This window comes from Salminus brasiliensis, chromosome 18, assembly GCF_030463535.1.
Source record: "Salminus brasiliensis chromosome 18, fSalBra1.hap2, whole genome shotgun sequence".
Classification (NCBI taxonomy): domain Eukaryota; kingdom Metazoa; phylum Chordata; class Actinopteri; order Characiformes; family Bryconidae; genus Salminus; species Salminus brasiliensis.
In genome coordinates, this window is record NC_132895.1 from 16309962 (window position 1) to 16333908 (window position 23947).

Below are 23947 nucleotides of genomic sequence, written 5' to 3' on the forward strand. Positions count from 1 at the left end.
CCTATAAAGGAGTATTGAGTCACATCAGACCCCCGTAAACTCTAGCAGCTAGAAGGCAAGTAAGGGGACCTACCAAACTTGTGTACTGATATCAAGATATCAAAACTCCAAAATTCACAACATATTTTTGATATAACCAGTAGATCTCTATGCTTTGTCTAAAAGATGCAGCTAAGTACTGTCTTTTTACTAAGTAGACTGTCTCTTAATACAGTCTGCGGGAGCCTGTGTTATCAGGCGCTCTTGCACTTCTTGCTGTGATGTAGACCAATAAATGAATGAAAACAGCAGCTAATGAGGCAGTTGACATTAAAGCCCGGAGGTGGAATTCAAGCCTCCCATGGTGAAATCCACAACTAGCTCTACCCAAGATGCTGGTGATGGGCTTTGAGAAAACGACAGTGAGAAGGATTTTTCCTCATCTTCTTTGAGTGTGTCATGTGCTAATAATGTGTGTGGGGGCTTAGTGCCCTGTGAGTGGGTGAATATGGGACTTTAAGTCCTATTTCATTCAAACTCTGATGCCAGTGGTCCTCAATCTGAGAAAGACTTGACACAATGTTTTATTTATAGCACAGTTAATGCTCTCACATCTATTCTGTCTACTCAAATGCAGTGATTTCTAAAGCTGTGAAGGTTAGTAGAGCCTTGGGTCACAGGTAAATAATTACAGGCGGTGAGGAGAAAAACAGCACTGCTTGTATCTCTGGTGACTCCTGTAAGCCCCAGGCTGTTAGTAACGTACACTGAAGACAGCTATTTTTCGGGCTGTGTCTGTAAGACACAATACATTTCTGATGTTACATTTGGATGATGATGATGATGATGGATTTTTTTTCCTGTGATTTTTTTTTTTATAATCAGCTTTTTTGAATAATTTGATCTAAATACGTGCCATCTTGCAGCTTTTACATTATATAATGCTTGTAATGATGAATTCCAGAACCACATGCTTTGCATTATCTTTGTCCAGATGTCTGTCACACATCTCTATGGATGATACATTCAATAGAAGGTCACACCACATGAAGTCTGGGACTTACCTATGCAGCCCGATATGGGGGGAGGAATAAAAGCTAATTATAAGAGGAGGCAACCTTTCCCATCCCTCCTCCCCACTTAACTCCTTACCGTCTCCTCATTTGCTCCTGCAAGCTTGGGAATACATGCTTCGTACAAGCATACCAAGTTCATTTTCTACAGGTAGAAATTCCAGACATAAAGCCCCACTTTCCTTCTGTGGTAAGTCTCATTCTTGTTGATTTTCTTTCTGTAGAATATAGATTTGTGTGTGGAGTTTTTATATATATGTATACATCTGAGAAATATATTTAAAAGAGGTAAACTGACTTCAAATATGTGTATTGTGCTGTAGCATGACAATATTTGCAAATGGACTTTAATCAAATTTGGCTCATTGCATAAACAAATGTAGAATCTAGACGTTTACACAGCCCCTGAGGTTATACGGAACATGAAAATGTGGGGAAAGTTAATTGTTAGCAAGTTATACAGGTTATTACACAATTTTACACAAAATGCTCAATTGTGTAAAAATAAACTGTTCTAGCAGTTATACAGACTGATAATAACAACCATAAATGGTTACTAACAGAGATGTTAAATAGCTCTATTTAATTGATATACTATTAATGATGCTGGTAATAGAAGGTTAATGATTTTTATACTGATTCTTTTCTGAGGAAATCTCAGACACTAATGTATTATTCATTCGTTAAGTGAAAGCTACAATTAAGATTGTTACTGTAACTGAAAGAAAGTGTTAGAGGCAAGGGATGCTAAGCAGGTTGGTGGCAGCCTCATGAGGATACCTGCACTTGTACTGTCTTCTCCCACTGAGCCTCATGCTGTGCACAACCAGCTGAGACCCAGAGAGCTTCCCCAAAACAATTACAGCTGCTCCACCGCAGTCTGGCCTCTGACTAAAGGGTAATAAAATGACTTTTGCATCACTAAAGCTAAGATGAAGTAATCAGATTTCACATTAGTAAATGAATATGACTGAAACACTTTTTTTATGCATCAGTAGAAATTCTGCATCTGTCAACTCTGAGTTTGACTATTATTCTCTTTTCAACTTTCTCTTTTTAAGATTGTTCCAATCTGTGGACTTTTTGCTTTGCAGAAGATCCAGAATTAAAACTCTGTTTTAAACATATAGTAAATATATATATGATATATTTATTTTACATAAAAGGTTCAAATGATTGGGCCAAAATAAAATAGCTCGGGGCACATCTGGCATGTATTAGTGCCCACATATCACATTGAATGATGAGATCCCTATAATTCATGTCTACTGAAAAAAAATATAATTTTTCCACATTCACCAAGCATATTACACTAGGAACACTACACTGATACTGGATAGGGCTTCCCTTTGCTCTCAAAACAGACTCAAATTCTTGTGGCATGGATTGAGATTTGAGATTCGAAAGGTAAATTGTGGCCATGAAGGGATAGACATGATCAAAAATAACACTGATGAGTGTTATTATTGGCCCCAATGCTTGGCAAAAAAACTCCACACACCATTATGGGGCCAGGCCATGTTTGCCCAGTCCTCAGCTTTGTTTTGGTAATCTTGTATCCACTGCAGTCTCAGCTTTCTGTTCTTGGCCGAGAGAAGTGTCTTTCTGCTCACCACAACTGTACAGAGTGGTTACAGAGCATTTCTCTCTGGAGAACTGACGCTCAACTGGATGTTGAGTGTTTTGTTTCCGTTCTGATTAAACTTTGGATCCTGTTGTGCTTGACAGTATAATTCTGATGCTTGATGTGAACGTTGCCTGAAGCTGCTTGCCTGTATCTGAATGGCCCATTATGCACTGCACTTCTACCACATGATTGGCTGATGATATAATTGCATGAATGACTAGTGTACAGATGCTCCAAATAAAGTGCTTGATGAGTATACATAAACAGTGCATATGTACAATGCTACTAATATAATATACTAATCATTGTAATAATCATACAAATTATTACAATGCATTTTTTATCACTTGATCTAGGTTTAAAGCTGCCAGTAACCAGTCCAGTGTGTACCACTAGTAAATCTCACATCAATGCTGATCTCAGAGTTGTATACACTTCATATTCATGTATTTTTATAATTGTAACCTCTGATTGTAGGATTAAGCTAAGCCACCTGATCACAACTGCCCCTGCTTAAAGCTCCAACTGCTACGAGAGCACAATGTCTAACAACATGGCCAAGATTGCAGATGCTCGGAAGATGGTGGAGCAGTTAAAACTAGAGGTGAACATCGACCGGATGATGGTGAGAGAACAGTACTGTACCTGACATGTCGATGACATGTTTTTCATGTCTGAAAAACTTACAGCACTCCATAATACAGCACAGCCATGATAAGCAGCAGAGAAAGAGCATTCCAGTATTAAGTTATACATTTCCTGGATTCCACATCAGATGTTTACTCTTTGCACAGGTATCCAAAGCAGCCGCTGAGCTGATGTCATATTGCGAAACTCACGCCAAAGAGGATCCCCTGGTGACACCTGTGGCCTCCTCAGAAAACCCATTCAGAGAGAAGAAGATTTTCTGTGCAATTTTGTAGCTGTTTTCTGTAAACTTACTCTGTGTTTGGCAGTTTATTCTATTTTTTAGATGAAGTGGCCTAATTGTCACAAAATTCCACTTCCCTTTTGTAACTCCTTTCAAAACATCTTAACAGCTTAATCCTATTTTAGTAAACGATGTCTAATACTCCACAAGGACTGTATATGCTATGTGAAATTTCTCATGTGCTAACCAATTCATTGTGTATAAAGTGTTCTATGTGCTGCAGATTAATGAAATGTTATTCAGCATTATTGTTTTTTAAAAATGACCACTGGCTCCTAGTTGCATCTGGCTGCCCATATGACTTTGCTTGATTGAGCTTTTAGTTAGGAAATAATCCTGAGCTTTTATTTTGGAGGTCTAATCTCACGTTCATGGACTTTTTACAAGAAAGACTTAGATAAGGTCAGGGATCGCTCAGTAAGGTCATCGTAAATAGCAATGCAATCTGATCCTGGATCAGCACTCTACTCTGAGGAGCTTTATGAAACCAGGCCTGACACTGTATAACATAAGTCACCTGCAAACTTCACAAAATTTCTAATTTTTGCTTTTCTAATAGTGCTATTCTCAGCTCGGTGTTTGCTTTGTAAATTGCTGTGTTTACATGGGCAAGCATGTACAAGGAAGACGTTTTCCTGGATCTGAGATGCTTGACAGATAGGAATCAGTGAGATCTCAATAGAGCAAAAAAGAGTAACGTCACCAGGTGCATAACGCATTAGGAGCAACCAAAGCCAGTCGACATGTGACACCAATAAAGCGCATTTTGTGATAGGGAGCAAAGTTCTCTCCGCTTCAGTTCATTGTGGCATGCTGTGTCTGTTAACTTCCGTGAAGATGGTTTACATATTAACCCAAAATGCATCAAGCTCATTTACTAGCCAAGCTCTGTGGGAAAACAGTATTAGTGCATTTAAATGCTTTTCATCCTAGTCTTTATGCTGAGACTTAAAATATAATATAAATGATCAATTTAAGTTATCATTTCTTTTATTAGATTTTAAGTATCATATGGATACAATCACAACAATTGATCCCTCCTTACTTAAGTGCACAACTAACTAACTTTTGGTGTAAGAAGAGAGGAGGTGCCTGACTAAATGGTTTTAGGTGTTTCTTATATTTTATCTTTATTTTATTTGCTCCAAGCTCCATGAATAATATTATACCAAAAACAAGATAACTTTCTTTTTCACACAGCTTCAGGTCTGGTTTGAATGTTGAAGATTTTGAACGGCTACACGCCGTATAATTTAGCATGACTGGGCCAGGGCTACACGGCTGTAGGTTGAATAGGTGAGTACATGTAAATACATTACATACAACCAATAAAAAGAAAATAGCTTAGCTTTCCATATAGTAACTATATGAAGAGGGGTGTGAACACTTCAATGGAGCTTTAACAATGCTACAATAAGCTTTTTATTTATTTGTTTTATAAAGTGTTGATAATTCAGCTATCCACAATATGGGCCCATTAACCGGCAAAGCAGGCTTGTAGTTAAGGAAGCTGAAAGAGTCAGCTCTAGCCAGAGCATTTTACCTGCTTTAGTCACCTGTCCAGGTAGGGCGGGCTGGGCTTTACTCTCTCACACGCACACAAGATACACAGGTTGGCTGGCTGTTTCCATCACAAAACACAAGGCGGTGAAGAGGAGCGAGCTCCACCGGTTCCTCTAGCCTTTCAAACACGGAGCAAACACAGGTATGGACAAGCCAGGTATAGCCTATACTATTCATTCACAATGTTTGCAGTTTAATTTAATTAATTTAAAGTAAAACAATGTAACATGTTACAATACAATTTATAATTTAAAAAGTAAAAAAAAATACAAACATACAAAAACACACACTGTTGTCAAGAGTCTGCAGGCCATTAACTGACTACTTTAGTAGGTGAATGAATACAACGGAAGCTGAAGAGTGGAAAAGTTCATGGATGCACCTTTATGCTGTAGGAACACAAAGGGAAGTAATACATGGCGATTTTGTTCAGTTCTTGTCTTCAGAGGATGAGGTTAGGCAGATCACTGCGTGAGTGAGGGGGGAAAATCTGATCTAAGCTCACCTGTGATGCTCCAACTCTGGTGACCTAAAATTAAGAACTGAACAAAGAGCAGAAGGTCTAGCTCAACAGTGCATACACAGGTAAGATATATAGCAGCACTGACACACACAAAAACAACAAAACTGTGGCAGCAACCATGGTTGCCAGTTATTTCCATATTCAAATACATTCCCTGGTAAAAGTAGCACTAATACCTTTCCAAATAATGATAATAATATTTGAAGACGTGAGCTTGATTTCCTTCGCTCAGATGTGTCTGTGATAAGGTTAGTAGCAGAATTAATCATGTGGTTGTCATGAACTAGCCAAATCTTTACTGCATGAGTTCAGGAGCCTTAGGAATAATTCTGCTGTAAAGTTGTTATTTAAAGTGATCAAACGAATAAAAAAGAAATGCAGGAATTTGAACAGATGGAGTGAGAGAATGATGGAAAGAGCCATGGAGGAGTATAGAGAAATAATAGCAGAGAGAATGTCAGTAAAGGCTAACTCTAATTCAGCCTTTTGTTTTTATCTGAGAAATGTTCAGTCATAGTTTCTGAACATCTTTACTGAATCTAAGATTACAGCACACCTTTGAAATAACAAATCAACCTATATATATAATGAACTTGCACAATTGCATAATTGCACAATTATATCAAAATCATATCAGTATCAGCAGGTAAATGTTTAGATTGTTAAATGACTGATGTGGATGTCAACTGATATTTACAACAGATTTCTAAATTCATGATATTTAGATCACACTGGGCTGCTGAGTTAAAAATATCTGCTGTGTACAAATTGTACTGCATTTGTAATCCTGTAGGAATAAATTTTATACTAATCTGTAATGCTAATTCAGGAAGATTTTTATGAATGTTTCTGCATCAGTATATGCATTGACAGATATGCACATAAAATATATTTTGGAAATCCCCATATTGGTGCACCCCTGATAAAGTAAATTGTAGTAAAATCTGTGTTTTGGTCCAGGATTACCAAATGTGACCATTTATACTACTACTACTACTACTACTACTACTACTACTAATAATAATAATAATAATAATAACAACAATACTAATAATAACAATAATAATTATCATCATCATCATAATTTACTGTGGCTGACATGTAAAAACCTTTTTTGACATAATTTGAAAGTTGTTCTTTACATTGTGTCAGAAAGTGAAGTTTTTTGCTTCTCCTGTAAAGTTGCCATTTAAAAGATAAAAGGTTTTGCTTTTTTAATTTAGCAAACATCCTCAATTTATAATTTACAATATCAATATGTATAACCATATTAACTACATTGTAAATACTGTATTATATATAATAACTGTATATTTTTAAACTTTAGATGTAGATAATCTGTAATGTGTGCACAGTATTTTGTTTCCTTTTTTGAATCTGAGAGAATTGAGGAGTGGAAGTGGTTGAACAGTGATCGATATTCTTATCTCTTTATGACACAAAGCTTGGACAGCTTTATCAGTAAGATAAGTGCTTTGGACTGTGGGCTTAGAATTGACGATGAGCAGGAGCTGTAAGACTTGTAGGTCAATAAGGAAAAGCACCATACATTGGTTAAAAGCACATGCTGTTAAGTTGGCCTACTTTTCTTTTCACATACCACTGGTGGGAGGGTGAATGAGAAATGGTGTAGTTGTGTGGTTAGTGTTTCGTTGTGTTCTTTTTTCTGCTTCACTTTTCAAGTTTTGTCTTGTTTATCTCCAGTCTGTACAAGCAGCAGATCCTAAAACATGGCAAATTTCAAAGGACATGCGTTACCTGGTTCGTTCTTCTTGCTGTTTGGCCTGTGGTGGTCCGTAAAAAACCCTCTTCGACACATATGGCAGAAAAGACAGCGTGGCAGGAAGCAAAACTTGCCTCCATTCTTCAGAAAGATGGATCTTATTGAAGGGGTTTTGAAAACCTTCTTTGCATTTGTTGGTAAGTAATGATTTTACCTGGGGAAATACCCAATTGCCGATTTCTGACCAATATTGCAATTTAAATGTGATTCTATTTATGTAATGTAAACTTCACATAACACCTTATACATAATTAAAATTGAGGCAACATGACAATAAAAGAAACCCCATATAGTTGAGTTTTCTCTTCTTTTGCAGGCATCATGGCAGAGCAGTTTGTGCCTGATGGACCTCATGGCCACCTTTATAGCGAGGACTGGGTGAAGCTTATGAACTGGCAGCACAGCACCATGTACCTCTTCTTTGGTATCTCTGGCATTGCAGACATTCTCATCACAGCCCCACTTCCTGTCCCAGCTGGGCTTGATCGTCTCTCCCTCTCACTGGCCCTCTTTGTTGAAGGTACAAACCAGCTTTTTTTTTATTAAATAAATATTCATTTGTACTTGTTTATAAACATTGCTTGAGTACCTGAAAGGTGACCTCCCAAAAAAACATTTTATATATAATGAAGTGAAAATAAAATATGGGAGGTAATGATTGAATTCATAATTTCTCTAAAATTTTAAATTATATTTATTTGCTGAACTAACATTAATAAATATTAATAACATTAATAAACTAACATAAATAAATAACACTGATTATATCTTTACAATGGCATCTGTCAAGGGGTGGGGTTCATCCAAGGCAAGTGAAGAGTCAGTTCTTGTGTCAGCTGATGTGTTTGGGAAGCAGAAAAATAGGCAAGCATAACAATCTCAGCCCCTTTGACAATGGCTAGACATTGGGGTCAGAGCATCTCCAAAACATCAGGTAGGTCTTGTGGGGTGTTCCCAGTATGCAGTGGTCAGTACCAACCGACCAAACGTGGTCAGAGAAAGGACAACTTGTGAACTGGTGACAGGGTCAGGGACATCCAAGGCTCACTGATTTGATCCATGGAAGCTCCACCTCAGAACTCTCAGGACAGGACAGGATCTGCTACTAGTGTTTTGCTGCCAGAAACCACATGCCTTGATGAGTCAGAGCTGTTCTGGTGGACAGGGACCTGCAACAATATTAGGCAGGTGGTTTATGGTTTGAGTTTTGGGCTGATTGGTGTAAACATAACATATAAAATGTGCCATGATCTTTGAATCTTATATTTTAGACATTAATATGCATTAATGTGTGTAGAAGCAGGGTCTCTGTAAAGGATTGGTTTAAGATTTTTCACTTTCTTTTTCATTTATATATTTATTTATTTATTTTTGAAAATGTCAGCTGACCTTTACATTATGTTAGAAACCCCTGTAATGAATGGACTAATACAAATAATCCAGAATTACTCAAATATCATGTTACCATTTTGAAAATACAAGTTGAACAGCACAGCAACGATCCACATTCAGATCTGTTCCTGCATGAATGATGAACATAAGCAAAAAACTTAAGTTTTGCTGCGTTTCTGCTTTCTTCAGGGTTCCTGTTCTATTTCCACGTACACAATCGGCCTCCTCTGGACCAGCACATTCACTCTTTGCTGTTGGTGGCGGTGTTTGGAGGGGCAGCAAGCACAATGCTGGAAGTGTTCATGAGGGACAACGCTCTGCTCGAGCTATTCAGGAGCAGTCTGGCCATTCTGCAGGGCACTTGGTTTTATCAGGTATTTACCAGGTTCTTCATTGGGTCTGAATGAGCTGATCAATTCTCATGTGAATGTATTACATTTGAGTTGCTACTTAAAAGCAACACTACAAATGTAGCTAACCGTTTTGAATTGATTCACCAGATTGGTTTCGTATTGTATCCTCTAAGTGGAAAACAGTGGAACCTGGAGAACCATGGCAACATCATGTTCATTACCATGTGCTACTGCTGGCATTATGCAGTAGCTTTGCTGATTGTGGGGATCAACTACAGTGTAGTCTGGTGGTGAGTAGACACTAACGTATAATATCGTAAAGTACTTCAAGTATTTGAAGAAACCCATCTGTGCTGCTGGGCCTTTTTAAAATATATTTTATTGTTATATTTTTTAGGGTCACAAGAAGGTGTGAAGGGAGGCAAGGAGTCGAAACTGAAATTGGCCTCAGAAAAAACGGTCACCTTGACTCCAGTTCTCAGAAGGCTTTACTCCAGGAATCAGATGAAGAATAGACAGTTCTACTAACTAACATACGAAGAAATCTGCAGATATCAATAGATACAGCACAACAATCCAAACTACTTTATATGTAGGTAGACAGAAATTTATTTGTAAAAAAAAAATTAGGTAATGGTCTGTTGATGCACAAAGAACAAATCAAGCATGGTTTTGCTTCTACTTAAGCAGAGTGCTTTGCTCTTATCTTTGTAGAGTCGTGCAAGAAAGCATGACAAGAGATGAAATGTTTGAACAGAAGTACGTTCAATCATCAGCATAACTGCACCGGTGAATGAAGCACTTTTTAAAGGCAGGAGAAGAGCTTGGTTTCTGAGGAACTGGAGTGTCAGGCTTGTTTCAAGTATGTCTAGCCAAGCCTCTAAAACCAAAGCCGCTGCAAACCAGACCAACCTGCATATCCTTTCAAAATATGATGCAACCATATTGCCGTGGCTATGGAGACTTCACATGAGCCTTCAGCCTTGGACATCATCACTGTCAGTCAGGGGCTGAAGGTGTTCAGCGGATTGGATTTAAGGCAGCTGTACCTTACTATGGAAAATGGGCTCAGCAAACTCAGCAAAACTGTGACATGAAGATGACAATTCAACAGTAATGATTTTGGAATGTTAGGATGGGTTATAACGGATTATGTGAAGTGCACACTGATTTTACGGGACATTTTAAATGTAAAAAATCTGTGTGTACACACACACACACACACACACACACACACACACACACACGAATAAAGCACTATGGTTTGAGGTACTTCTGAGTAAAAGGAATGTCTCGTCAATCCTCGTAAACCAAGGCTGCAAACCTGACAGACCTGCTACTTCTTAGTGCCGTTGAACATTTGATGTTTCTATGGGAACACCTAAAATTACATGCGTAAACAGTACAGAGTTTGTGTTTGATTCTCAGGTTAACACTGTAGATGGAAACAATCTAAAACAAGACACAGGCTTATAAATCTGGCTTTTCTGTATAATGGAAATGTCATCTTAATCACATGGAGGGCATTGGAAATTTCACGCATGCTCCTTAAGCTCAATGTAGAGTGAAAGTTCATTTAAAAACACGTGGCATGAAAATTTCCTGCACTTCCTGCACTTGATTTAGCCCTGTAAGCTGCCTTTATTGCTTTTATTGCAGGATTAACGGGGCCAAAGGATAACCCAGAGGAGTTATTTATTTAAAGTGAGAGCTAACAATACAAGCAAATACAATAACTGTACAACACTGAAATTACGTATTTCTTATCAGAGACAAAAGAACACAAACATCAGCATTAAAGTCTTAAACCTTCTCTGCATGTAACAAAACAAACAACATGGAGACCACCCATATATGAATAAGATCAGCAACACGTTAAATACATTTCTGATGGAGCCCTTAAGCAGACACACCAACCACAGCTAGATTCAATTCTTCAGGGCCTTGAAAGGTTTGATAAAAGTTGCCCTAATCAGCCAGCACTAAACACCACACTTTTTACACTTGGATACTTTCACAGAGTTTTGACAAGCACTGGCAAGATAAGGTGCTGTTATTCTTTTATTCAGTTGCCATAGCCTTTTCCTTGAAGTGTGTACAGCTTACGACTTAGTGAAGAAGTCTGTGAAGAAGTCACATGGGCCTTCAGCCTCTGGCAGCATCACTGTGGGTCAGGGTTCGTCTTTGGGGAGGGTGCAGTGGACACCACCACAGTGGACACTGTGGATTTAGGGGAGCTGGCTGCTGAGCGCTGCTGCAGTTGCTGTGCTGGGACGGTCTGAATGCGCACCTGCAGGATGGCACAACATGCTTAACATGTGCATTTGTCAGTAATGTTAATGTTAAAAAAATGAGTTGTATTAACTGTATTTATTATTATTCATTGTGCTGGAACTAATTCTAATATTAAAGTATTATATTCCATTCTTTGGCCATTTTCAATAATTATAATTAACAAATATTCTCAATCCTGGTCCTGAAGTACCATTGCCCTGCACAAGTTCCCCCTGATGCAAACACACCTGAGGCAACTAATACACTAACAAGCCATTACTGAGATGAACTGGGTGCGTTAGAGCAGGGGAAAACACTCAGACAGATAGGACAATCCTGATCTCAGGACCAGGATTTACACCCAATGGATTAGTAGTGTTTTGTGCGGTCAGTGTTTTTTTTATTATTCTGAATCAAACTGAATGATGAAATTTGAAATCCCATTATACAATGAATTGCTTCCAACAAATATTAGAGTCAGAGATTTACACCACACCTTTTCTCACTGGTTTTAATATAAGATGTCAGTTTAGGTCAGTGGATGAGGATATAATGGATTAAAGACTGAGATGCTGACCTGGGTGGCCTGGCCCTGCTGTTGGAGCTGCTGTAGCTGCTGAGCTGTGACAAAGCTGACCGGTTTGTTCCCAGCTATGAGCTTGGTGCCTGCTGGCATTGTTGTCAGGATAATGTTCCTCCCGAGATTACTGATACTGCATAGAGAACAGAGACACAGGTCACATCGGGTAGCCAGAACAGGGATGCTGCCATAGTCTGCAGCAGGAATGCCCAAATATGTTGGACCAGATGGTTAGAAGGTTATCTGAACACATTCTACTAGATCCTATACTTTTTTAATAATAAAAAATGTATTAGTAAGAAACTAAAAAGAAAAAACAGATGGAAACTCACTTAGTACTGATGCTGCCTTTCAGTATGGGCGTTGTGACCACACTCTTGCTCTTCAGAGGTTGGCTAAGGACGGAGAGAGGCACTGTGATTCTTGCAGGCAACTTTCCCTAAAAGAGGGGGGAAGAATGTAGGTAGTTATAGACTTTTACAAAGTCTTTTAGGTGTCCTCCATCATCTAAATTAGTGATTTACTTAATGCTTTTACAGTTCCGCCTCCAATTCCAAATGGCTTTTATAATAAATTATTTGTTTTTAGACTTTTTAACTGCCTCAAATTTATTTTTATTAATAAAACATTGTGTTCTGAATGGTGGTCTTTCACTGTATTTTAGACCTAATCATTTATCATAGCTTTTTATGAGTCTACATTGCTAAGGTTTATAGCCAATATAAAACAATTTTATATGGTACTGAAAAAATGGTGCAAAGTAAATTCACCATTGTGGCTGGTCTAACAGCATGTTACTTATGTAACATTCTTCGTTAAGGCTGCTGTTACTACTACACATCTACTCATCAAACCTAGTCCTTTTTCTCCATCTTATGCTAACGCTTATGGCTTATGGCTCAGCACAAGACAAATGGCATGTGATTTCGTCATGGGAAAGTTCTGCCATAGGCATCAAAATGTGCTCATACTTGTGCACCACGAATCAGAATGAATAAACATGTTCACCTGTTGTGTGCCCACTACCGTAGCACTGACGGGCACTTGTCTGACTGTGGCTGCAGCAGTGCCCAGAGAGAGAGGAGAACCTGCAGCAGCAGGGCCAAGCGTCACACCTTTAGCTCCCGCCACTCCGCTGGTGGCTATGGTGACTGTGGCAGCCCCAGAGGAGGCTGTGACAGGCTTGGTGCTTGTAGTTGTGGTGTTAACTGTAACAGTCTGGCCCTGTTTCTGTGGAATCACTCCTAGGTTGGGCACTATGCGAATGGTGGTGCCGCCAGCTTTGGAGTCTGAAGAGGTGACTGTGGAGAAGGTGCGGGCTTTGGGGTCTGCCATAGTCACAGTCAGTGCTGGCATGAGGCGGATGGCTGTGTCACATGTGGCCTTCAGTTCAGGGTGCACCTTCACTAGAGTGGCAGACCCTGGAGGGCCCAGGGAGGAGGTGGCTTTGGCAGCCAGGGCCTCAGCAGCAGCTGGTGGGGTGGGATTGGAGGCAGCAGGGGAAGAAGTCTGTGGTGGGGTCACATGCAGGGTGGCTGAGATGCCCTTGGCGGAGGTGCTGGCAGCACTGCCCAGCATGTCTGGGGTGAGTTTGAGCGTGGCCATCATTTCCGGAGTTATGCGAAGAACAGTCTGGCCTTTAGCATCGGTAGTGATGGAGGAGGGTGGCAATCGCAGAACATCTTTGCCCTGAATGCGCAGATTGGTGGCAGTCAAGGGAATACCTGTTGTATTCTGGGCCTTGACACCTAGCTGACCAGTGATAGCAACCTGCAAATTTCATAAAGTTATAAGTGAGGAGATTTCTTTGAGATCAACACCATGTGGCTTACTGCATAGTTCTGTATTATGTTGATAAAGGACAAAGAAAAATAGGTGTACACATGCCTGAACAATGGATTTCACCATGTTAATTTGAAAATACCTGTTTAATGATGTTCTGGCTAGTGACTCCCTGCAGCACAGCAGGTGAAGCAGTGTTATGAGCAGGGCTCCCTGGAGAGCTAGTCTGAGCTTTACTGACTGCCACAGCAGAGGCCAGGCCTGGGACAGACAGGCCTGTTTGTGCTCGCGAGGCCTGCACCTGGATAGGACTTCCTGCAGACTGGCTCCTCAAAGGCAGAGTCACCACAGCCTGGAAACAAAAACAGACATCATCTGTAAGAGTTGTAGGCATGGGCCCTGAAAGGAACTGTTTCCTGACCATATACACTTTAGGGACAAAAAGACTTCAATAAAAGTTCATAAATTACAACACAACATTTAAGAGGAGTCTACAAAAGTTCATTTTCCTGTTATGACAAATTGATGAGCTTTTCAGTATTTTTCTAATCAAAAAGGTGCTACACTAAAGCCCTGCAGAACAGCTGTCACCCCACAACGACTCTACAAAGACACTAAAATGATGTATTTAGCTGACCTGTGCAATACCCTTGCTGTGGGCCACTGTAACAGGAACTCTGATATGGTGGGGTGTCTGGTGCACCAGAGTGGCTGTCTGGCCAGCAGAGACGGCAGGAAGGCCAGGCTGAGCAGTGACCACACGGACCTGAGGCAGAGAGCCTGCTGTAGCAGAGTGAGCCACTACTCGAGTTGCAGGCTGCACTGAGGCCTGCTGAGAAGCCTGTGGGGCAACTTGACCAGCAGAGAGCAAAGTGCCTAGCTGAGGCATGGAAGGAGGAGACACCAGCAGAACACTGCAAAACACAAGAGAGCACAATTTATATTCAACATAGTCAATTAGTTATTTTAAAATACGCAATTTGTGGCCCTGGAGGTGAAACTTCTAATATTGTCAATTCAACACATGAAGGCATTGGGCAGTAGTTGGATAAATAACATCAGGTGTGTTAAACAAGGTAGGATATTAAACTCTGCACACTTATCAGGCTCTCCAAGTTATCAGACTAAATACACCAAACTATTTTCATAAAATATAGCATTACTTCATAAATACATATTCAATGTTCAATTACCTGGAGCTAGTCTTGACAGGATCTGGGACGCCTGCTTTGACTGGTGTTGTCCCAGTGGGGGGTAGTGGGGATTTTGGTGTGCCAGGGGTGCTTTGTGTTGGGGTGCTAGGTGGTTGGGTTAAAATGGAAGCAGGTGTAGAAGACCCTTCGGGAACTAAGCACTGGCCCTCTGCAGCACCACTCTTGCCACCCGTTTCTTTGTTGCCAGACTTCTACCAAACACATACATGGATAAGCAAATCTTCAACCCACAGATGCTTTACATTTCAAACGAATGTGCAAAGTTTACAAAGGAATGATTTCAGAACAGAAAACTGGTAACACCAGTCTTCAGGTCTACAACCTTAATACAACAATGATATTGCAAAAAACATTGTGGTATGAGTATATGTCAAAGTGTTGGTATGCAGTCATACTCACAGGCTTAGGAGTGGGTTTGGGCTTCTGCTGCAGGGCTTTTCGAGCCTTGGCAGCAGCAGCCTGAGCCTGGTGGATCCTCTCTGCACAGAGAATGATACTTAGTCATCTGACTTAGACCACCAAGCTTTTTACAAGCTTTTTGTTAGTGGAGAAACTAAACAAGACTCATCAACTCTGACACATTTCAGAAACATATGAAACATATTAATGTCCGTGATTTTAGAATGCGATGTTCAACAGGCTTTCGTTGGTGTGATGGTCTACATATGTTTGGCCATATTAAGCAGGTGTGTATAAACACACACACAGCCACGTGGGCCAAAACCTAAACGTCCAGAATGCTATCTATATAGGAGGAAGATAAAATACAAACAAACAAACAAACAAAACAAAAAAAAAATCAAAACAAACAAACAAACAAAATACCCATTTCGGACCATTTCCATTGACCCCTTTAGGCTGGTTCAAACCTGGACACGAATGCGGCACCGCGTGCGGCATAGCACTGGGCCATCCGCATTGTTTGATGTTGATACCACTTGTGCCACTGTCCCTGACAATTAAGTATTTATCTGTCTATCCACTTATCTTCCAGTGATGCACAGCCATACACGCTGCCTCTGCACCCGGCCGTTTTGTTCGCCATCACGTCACTTTGGCCATGCACCCTGTGACGTGTCCACTTCCACAGTAATAATGAACCAGCCTTTACTCTTTTACATACATACATAAACCTTCAAACAGCACTTATCTGGTCAATCAGTCAGACAGTTTACAAAATGAGGTAACCTGACACAGCTCTTTCCTGCTAAACCGGTTCTACACATTCGAATAGGATGTTTAGAGGAAGGACAAGAAAATGTAGGCAGCTGTCACATATCGTATGGAATGTCACAAGGTCGTGGCTATAGAAACTAACAAGTGACATTCATACACATTTACAACACATTTTAGTGCAAAAGTAATTACCAAACTCCTCTTGACTCCGGTCTCTGTGCAGGTAAATCCACAGCTTGCGGCCGATGTCATATTTCACGCACGGGTCCTTCTCGTAGTGAAGACGATCCAGAGCCCCACTCACAACTGTGTTTACCTGTAAGAAACACATGGCTGTGTGACTTGTATGCCTACACAAAAAAAACTAAAAATAACAAAAACAAACAAACAAACAAAAAAAACAACAACACACTACACACAAAACAACAGGCATAGAAAAATCTGTGTATGTTGTCTGTGAAACCTGTGCACTGGTGACATCAGGGGCCAGGAACTGGGAATCCTTAAGCAGCTCACAGATTTCGGCCCTGGTTCCCTCACCATTAGGCAGCCTGGCAGCTGCGTCTCGCACTAAAAATACAAAAGTGCCACAGACATCATCAGACAAAAACATGATTTGATTTATGGAGAGTTGTTGCTGTTGCTTAATGGCATTGACCCTGTAGGTCTAACTGTGTATCTTTGCAGTAAACATTTACAAACTGTGACATACAGTATGGTGCATAAGTATTTGGACAGTGGGACAAAGGTTTAGCCTCCGTACACCACCTTAATGTATTTGAAATCAAGCAATCAAGATGTAACTGAAGTGTAGGGTTTCAGCTTTAACTATGCTATCTCTCTGATTTGGTATTATCCAGCATAATGATAGCCTCTAACATTTGCATCAACACGTTTATGGCATTTTGAGGTATATAACCATGAACAGCTACCAAATGCAAATGTAATACTTTGAATGATTTCCTATTTTGTCATGAAATAATGAGGGAAAAGGCAACACTTGGCCATGACACTGCTTATCAGTGAATTGTCCAATTACCTTTAAGTCTGTGAAAATGAAGGGACTATATAAAAATGGCTGTAATTCCTAAATGGTTAATGCAATATTTAGTTCTTGAATAAATTAATATAATTAATTATTAAGTCATTTCAATCACATTTTGACTGCTGTTTTTGACATCCACTAAGGTGGTGTATAGAGGCAAAATAAATGGTCTTACTTCAAATTAAGACCAAACTGACATTAGTCCACCTCAGTAGGTATACCTATTGTTCACATGATAAATTACCAAGATGTGTCACAATTATTAGGGTTTTACCCTCGCTCATGTATTACATTTATTTCATCTGAATGCAATTAGAGTTGCACTAGCATTAATCATTAGAGTTCACTATAATTTTACAAAAAGTTTTAACTTTAAACTTAGTGATTAGACTAATTAGACTAATCTGTCTTAATTTGTAAAAATCTTTGTAACATGTATACTTGCAAAAGTTCAATCTAAGAATAAAAATGGGAGCATCGCTCAAATCCACACATGGTTTTGTGCAACAACAGACATTTGGGTAAGTGTACATATGCAACGCACATTCATTTTGAGAATAATCCGAACAACGATTACTACATAAGGATAATTTAATCAGTCTGGCCATTTGAGTTGCATACAAATAGAAAACAAACAAAACAAAAAAAAATAACAATCAATAATTGCCATTATTTATATGAAAATTAAAGGTAAGTTAAAAGTTCATTGTGAAATGACTAGCTGCTACTCAGCACCTGATTAAAAACAACTGGAAGCTAGAATGTAGTAAAGCATAAGCATAAGCTCAGTCACCAAAACTCTGACTATGTAACGTTAAATGAAAATGGCTTGGAACAACAACAACAACAAAAAAAGCTGATATAAAACTCTGTTATTTTAAGTCTTTAGGTTCTAAGGGTTTTGCTATGCAGTGATCCTATTACACTCTCTGTCATAGTACATTTGAATGTGTCAATGAGACTTCAAAAAGCATTACCCAGAGAGAGGATGGTGACATAGGCTGGTCGGTCAGAGCGCAGCAGAGAGTGCTCACGGGCTTTATTGAGGGATGTCTCCTTATCAAAAACCCCCTTGACTGGCCCCACCACGGACTCAAAGCCATGCATGCGGAAGGTAAAGGCTTTGTGAGGCTGGTCATAGCGCTGTTGCTCCTAAAAGTCACAGACACAGTCAGGTTAATGATACAACCAGTTCACATTCCACATGCACTTAAGCATTCCAGATAATACTAGTGTTTACAGAATGCAGCTTGAATGCAGAAGATCATTCAGTGCCCCACTCAGGCAAGCCCAAAGCACTTACCTGCTCTTGAAAGACATGCCGCTCCTCTCCTGTGCTGGGCCTCACCACATAATCAGTCCACCTGCCACATGAAAAGTGCATTGAAACATATGCAAACAACAAGGAAATGAAAGGAACCTTGCTCCAAAGCAATGTATGTGGAGTTATCTTGACATACAAGATAAAAGCAAACTGATGGAGTTTGTCAATGTTGGCTTACGATGATACTCACACTCTGGGAGCTGGAGGAGTTAGCTCAGCTGCTTCTTCTCCTTCTTGCTGTTAAAGGGGAAAAAACAAGTTTACATAGAGTGTGAAATTCCAGTATGGTGATACCATGAATGCGTTGTGTGAGTTACACTACCTTGATAACCACATGGTCCTTCGACTCCAGCCAAAGCAGGCAAAGTGCACTAAGGTCCTTTTCTGCATCCTGAGTAACACCTAAAAGTGTATGGCAGTCAGAGAGGTACCCATTTTATCAATTCAAAGCTTTTATGGTCTACAATTCTGCAAAATATAAGCAATAACATATGTAAGGAAAAAGAAAAAATAACCCAAAAATTTTTTTCACATTCAATATGTTACCTTTAATTTTTTTTATTTTTTTTAGTACTTTATTGTGAAGCAGTAAATGAAAACAAAAAACAATGAAAAAAAAAACAAAAACAAAAACAATGGATGGCTACAGAAAAACCTCAAAGAATAAAACAGATTCCCCCTATTACTCTTGAAAGAAAAGTAAGAAAAAATAAGAAATTGTCCTACCGGTCCATTTCCACTGCTGCGTGTGTTCTCTAAATTCCACATAAGGAGTGAAACCACTAGGTAGAGCCATTGAGCCAGCTACATGAATCACACAGAGAGCAAACATGTACACCAATACACTTTCCAGAGTAAAGGGTTTTTATGAATGGACGGCTTAAGAATAAAAATGTCCAGAGAACTCTGACTTTTTCATGGCAGAAAGTGTTACTCACCTTTATTCTCCCCAGCTAAGAACTGTAAAGCAGGCACTACCAGTTCAGACCAACAGGGAGCCATCGAGAACCATGGGTTGAGAGCACTGGCAGGAGAGGCCTGCCACTGCTGCACCTTCTCCTCTATCTGACAATCCAAGAAGACACATCAAAGCTAATTTACCTCATGCATCTGACAGACAACCCAACATGATGCAACAGCTATGCACTGCTAGTAATGAATGCAGTGCTATGTAGTCTGAAGGCATATACAGTGTGGCTTCTTAGTCACAGAGTTGCACGTACCAGGGAAGAGGACGCCAGGCAGTCCTGTCTAAGGATGTCCTCAAGTAGATTAAAGAAGCTAATAGCTATTTCCTCCACCATGTCGGGGCAGCTCTGAGACTCCTCCATAGGTCTGTAGTGACCAGAAAACAAAAACAAACCAAGTCCATTAGATCACTTAACAACTACAACATTTAAGACTAGACAACAAGGCATTTCCCAGACAGGATTAAGCCTAAATCCTGGACCACACAACATTCTGAAAAGATTTACTATTAAAAGAAAACATAGCACAGGATTAAGCTTATTTATTTCCCCTGGATACAGGCCCTAAGCCCCATGACTACAGCAAGTATATTTGTTGGAGAAAAGACTTACTCTTCCTTAACACTCTGTAGATTAGCGGCTGCACTGTCGGACAAGTCGGCAACCATAGAGGCTGCTGGTGTTTGACCATCACATCCATCGTCAGATTCTGTTTTAATGGGTCTCATCTTTCGCCTCTTCTTTTCTTCCTTAATTTTCTTCTTAGGCAAAGCCAGGTCAGATAATGCTGCCACAGAAAAACAGCATATAATTAGCAACTGCAAAAACACCCAACAATACTGCCAGCAAACAAATAAACACAGAAGGATGAGATTAAAGTACGGTAAGCATGATCAAACAATTGGGCTCTGTATTCTCACCCATAACGGATCCTTTTCTACCTATATTTACACGGGACATAATATCACCAAGCTGAAGGTCAGATGTCATCAAGTCTGGATGATCCTAATCAAAACAAAAATATTGTGGCTGCTGTTGCAAAACACTAGGCTGAATATTTCTGCATATGCAAATACTGTCTAGTACAATTACAATATAATCAATATATGAGTCAAATAAACCCATTTAGATCCTTAAACATTTTCCAGAATGGACAAAAGTTCTCAAGTGGCTACACATTTTTCAGGCACTAAATTACAGGATGGCAAATTCAGCTGCTGAACAATAATCAGCAAAACCAGAAAATCTGTACATTTTAGGTGACATTTAATTTAATTGATGCAAAGGAATAAGAAAGAGATTTATGGACAAACTAACTGGTTGACGTTTCCTCTTCTCTTTGTGTCTTCTCAGCATGGTTTTCAAATCCTTCTCTCCCAGATCTGCCTTGTCTGTATTAAAAAACATTAGTCACATTCTCTCAGAACAAAATGAAGAGATGTTGTAGTAAATGCCTGCTGTGAAACTGACCTCTGGTTTTCATGTCTTGGGTAAAGAGGCTAGGCAAAACCCTAAGAGAAACTGTTGGTGTTGGTGAAGATGGGGAAGGAGGCACTGGCATCCAAGATGTTGAGTCTGCAAGCACAAAAAAAAAATCTAATTTATTAACATTAAACATTTGACTTTGTTACACCTTTATACCGTTATACATATCACTACAGAACGTGTCACCAATATTAGTCAATATTAAGCAGTTCTGATCTGAATCTGATATCACTTAATACAATTGAATGACTATAAAAAAAAAAAACATCTAAAATATATGTATAAACTACACACATAAAAATTTAACCGGCTCCAACAATTCTAGTTAAACAGCTCTTTCATACAACTGTCATTTCATCATTAATTGTTAAATGACTAGCAAGTTTTTTCTAAAACTCATACAAAGCAAGAACTCTGAAAAATTGGAAAAATTGCAGTACTGGGAGTTAAGTCATCCAGTATTTTCAGGTTTTGTTTGATTTGATTTCTGTTATTTATTTATTTGTCAGCAGTTTCCTTCATATGGTTTTATGTTATCCTATGCTACCATAATGATTAAATCTGGATGTAATAAAGGTGAGCAGATGGGGAAGGTTAATATAAAAACTGTCATTCAACAAAACTGTCATTCACATTGTAGTCAACGCACCATCTTCATCAGAGGAAACACTGCTATCCCCACATTCTGTTTTCACGTCCAGTAGTATACGGCCCACTCTGTGCCTCACACGCTGCTCTTGCACCTCCTTGTGGGAGGGGACAGTGTAGCGTCGTTTCACAGCCAGCTCAGGACCACTGCGAACAGCCAGATCCAACAACTCCTACATAAAAAAAGAGACATTACTGAATTAATAACATAGGTAGTGTGCTATTCAAATTTCAAACCCATTATTTGTTGTTGGTTTAGTGTACCTTTCTGGAGACTAGAATTTGCTTGAGGAGTTTGTGGTAGTACTGCTGGAGGGAGTAGTTGTGCCTTTTTCTCTGAGACTTTGCACAAAGTTGCCTATACTTCACCACCTCTGGGTTAAAGTAGCCATCTGAGGATAGATTTTCAAAATACGGTTAGTGTTCGTTACACAAGAAAGTGTAGAGAAATCTCTTGAGAAAGTGTGAATTTATATTCTTAAAAGTTTTTACTCTTTAAAGTTACCTCTGAAAAGTTTCTGGGCAAGGTGCAGAGGGTTGCCAAAGCAGAAGTTCTGGTTGTTGAAGAGGTCGCCGATGACCCCGTCTTGTTCTGCAGTGTTATTTTCTGGAAAGTGAGGCAGGAGCTGGCGAAGCTTCTGTCTCTGGGCATCGGTCAGAACCTCAGACCACGTACTTTCACTCATCACAGAGAAGAAAATCTCTGGCTGCTCGTATAAGCATTCACACAAAAACACATAAACCGCAATTTAATGACAAGACATGATAACTTCTATAAAATCTCTTACAGTGCAGAGAATGCTGTTACTCACATCCTCCAGAAGGTCTTCAGGAATACGAACTCTGCAGTTTCCTAACATGCACTCCTCCATTACACAACTGTCGTTGTCCATTCCTGAGTCCAAGGGGTCGGTTAGCATATGAGCCAAAGAATCCATCTTTTATGAACCTCCAAATTGAATGCAGTAGTGAGACAGTCATTTGCAATGGTCTATGATCATGAGAACTAATTTAGGCTAATTTAGGTCAAATGAACATGAACAATTTTTTTATTTTTATTTGAAAGACTATACTATAAGACTATACCATATAGGTAGCCTTAAAGCAATGTACTGAGGTTATTCACTTGTGTGTGTGTGTGTGTGTGTGTGTGTGTGTACGTGTATATATATATATATATATATATATATATATATATATATATATATATATATATATAATTAAATAAGAGGTCGTTTCAGACACATTACTAGCACTAGCTAAATACAGTGACATTCAGTCAGCTCTACTCTAAACAGCACCAAGCAATCCAACTCAACCAAATCTATATTCAGCTTATGCGAGCAGCTAATATAAACCCTATACCAAGCTCAACATATCTCTGTAACGACAGAAGCTGGCTGATTTCGCTGTATACGACATTATTTATATTTCTATAGCAAGCTATATCATTTCTAGCTAGCTAGCTAACGTGTTGATAATGGCTCAGAAACCCTCTGCTAGCTCAGCTAGTGCTAGCTAGCTTGCCAACGAGCAATGTAGTGCGCTTTGCTCTTCTTTACGGTCTTCAGATAGCTTAAACAATTATTGTGCGGACACAGCAAATATATATAATTTATAATCGATCAATATACGTACGTAAAAGCCCTTACCATGTGAGTTGGGCGAAATAAACCATAAAGCTAGCTACGTTGGCTAGCCATGCAAAAGAGAAGTGGGAATAATAATAACGCTGCACCGCCTTGCCTTTCGTTCCGTCTATTAAAGTGTACCGACTTTCGTTGCGCTGAATCTCAGAAACACAGCAGCGCAAAATGACAAATTTCGCTTTAATCAGAGTGTAAAATGTAGGAGAAATAAACATGACAAAAAGACCAGATTCAGTACAAACACTCATGATGTTTATTAACTGAATATCAAGTTTCACAGAAATAAGGCACGTAGTGGGAACGCCAGTCTGACTGCAGAGGAGCAGAGGTGTCCACATACCGAGTCATGAACCAAACAAACAAACAAACAAACAAACAAAACCAACCATGAACCCAAATTTACGTCCAACCAATAAAAATCCACCCCAGGATTTACCTGATTCTAACAAACTGCATCAAACACCAAATGCATATTTCCCACTTAGGTCTCAAACTGCATCTGAACATAATTAAGTGTTGTGAACTGTCTATGCATCTGTGCATCTGACTGTAATGCAGGAAAGTAATAATGGTAAAGT

The 23947-nt window shown here is 39.4% G+C and overlaps 3 protein-coding genes across 11 annotated transcripts; 2 read left to right on the plus strand and 1 right to left on the minus strand.

Moving 5' to 3' along the window:
* Window positions 1-1157: 1157 nt before the first annotated feature.
* gng8 (guanine nucleotide binding protein (G protein), gamma 8) lies at window positions 1158-4393 on the plus strand. Its single transcript, XM_072661916.1, has 3 exons — window positions 1158-1242; window positions 3157-3304; window positions 3474-4393. The coding sequence occupies exons 2-3, from the start codon at window positions 3221-3223 to the stop codon at window positions 3600-3602; spliced, it is 213 nt and encodes a 70-aa protein (XP_072518017.1). The 5' UTR covers window positions 1158-1242; window positions 3157-3220; the 3' UTR covers window positions 3603-4393.
* Window positions 4394-5210: 817 nt separating this feature from the next.
* On the plus strand, window positions 5211-11648 carry tmem45b (transmembrane protein 45B). Of its 7 annotated transcripts, XR_011977812.1 has the most exons (8): window positions 5211-5315; window positions 5607-5758; window positions 7401-7616; window positions 7796-7999; window positions 9061-9245; window positions 9372-9514; window positions 9622-9816; window positions 9939-11648. XR_011977812.1 is itself a non-coding variant. In XM_072661580.1 (7 exons), the coding sequence occupies exons 3-7, from the start codon at window positions 7427-7429 to the stop codon at window positions 9737-9739; spliced, it is 840 nt and encodes a 279-aa protein (XP_072517681.1). In that variant the 5' UTR covers window positions 5211-5315; window positions 5607-5758; window positions 7401-7426; the 3' UTR covers window positions 9740-11648. The 7 variants fall into 7 exon arrangements, 6 of the variants coding, with proteins under 6 accessions (XP_072517681.1, XP_072517682.1, XP_072517686.1 ...); XM_072661580.1 differs by having other exon boundaries at window positions 9622-11648; XM_072661581.1 differs by having other exon boundaries at window positions 5215-5315; window positions 5504-5758; window positions 9622-11648.
* nfrkb (nuclear factor related to kappaB binding protein) lies at window positions 10903-23465 on the minus strand. Of its 3 annotated transcripts, none has more exons than XM_072661579.1 (26): window positions 23373-23465; window positions 22533-22615; window positions 22226-22427; window positions 21985-22112; window positions 21722-21893; window positions 21058-21162; window positions 20905-20978; window positions 20508-20592; window positions 20200-20374; window positions 19843-19954; window positions 19558-19684; window positions 19346-19423; window positions 18942-19021; window positions 18810-18856; window positions 18599-18659; window positions 18273-18447; window positions 16714-16820; window positions 16443-16566; window positions 15474-15553; window positions 15054-15265; window positions 14498-14774; window positions 14003-14212; window positions 13087-13848; window positions 12411-12517; window positions 12076-12211; window positions 10903-11514 (listed from the first exon to the last, which is right to left on the minus strand). In XM_072661579.1, the coding sequence occupies exons 2-26, from the start codon at window positions 22611-22613 to the stop codon at window positions 11386-11388; spliced, it is 3846 nt and encodes a 1281-aa protein (XP_072517680.1). In that variant the 5' UTR covers window positions 22614-22615; window positions 23373-23465; the 3' UTR covers window positions 10903-11385. The 3 variants fall into 3 exon arrangements, with proteins under 3 accessions (XP_072517680.1, XP_072517679.1, XP_072517678.1); XM_072661578.1 differs by having other exon boundaries at window positions 15054-15262; window positions 22533-22669; XM_072661577.1 differs by having other exon boundaries at window positions 22533-22669.
* Between the last annotated feature and the right edge of the window lie 482 nt (window positions 23466-23947).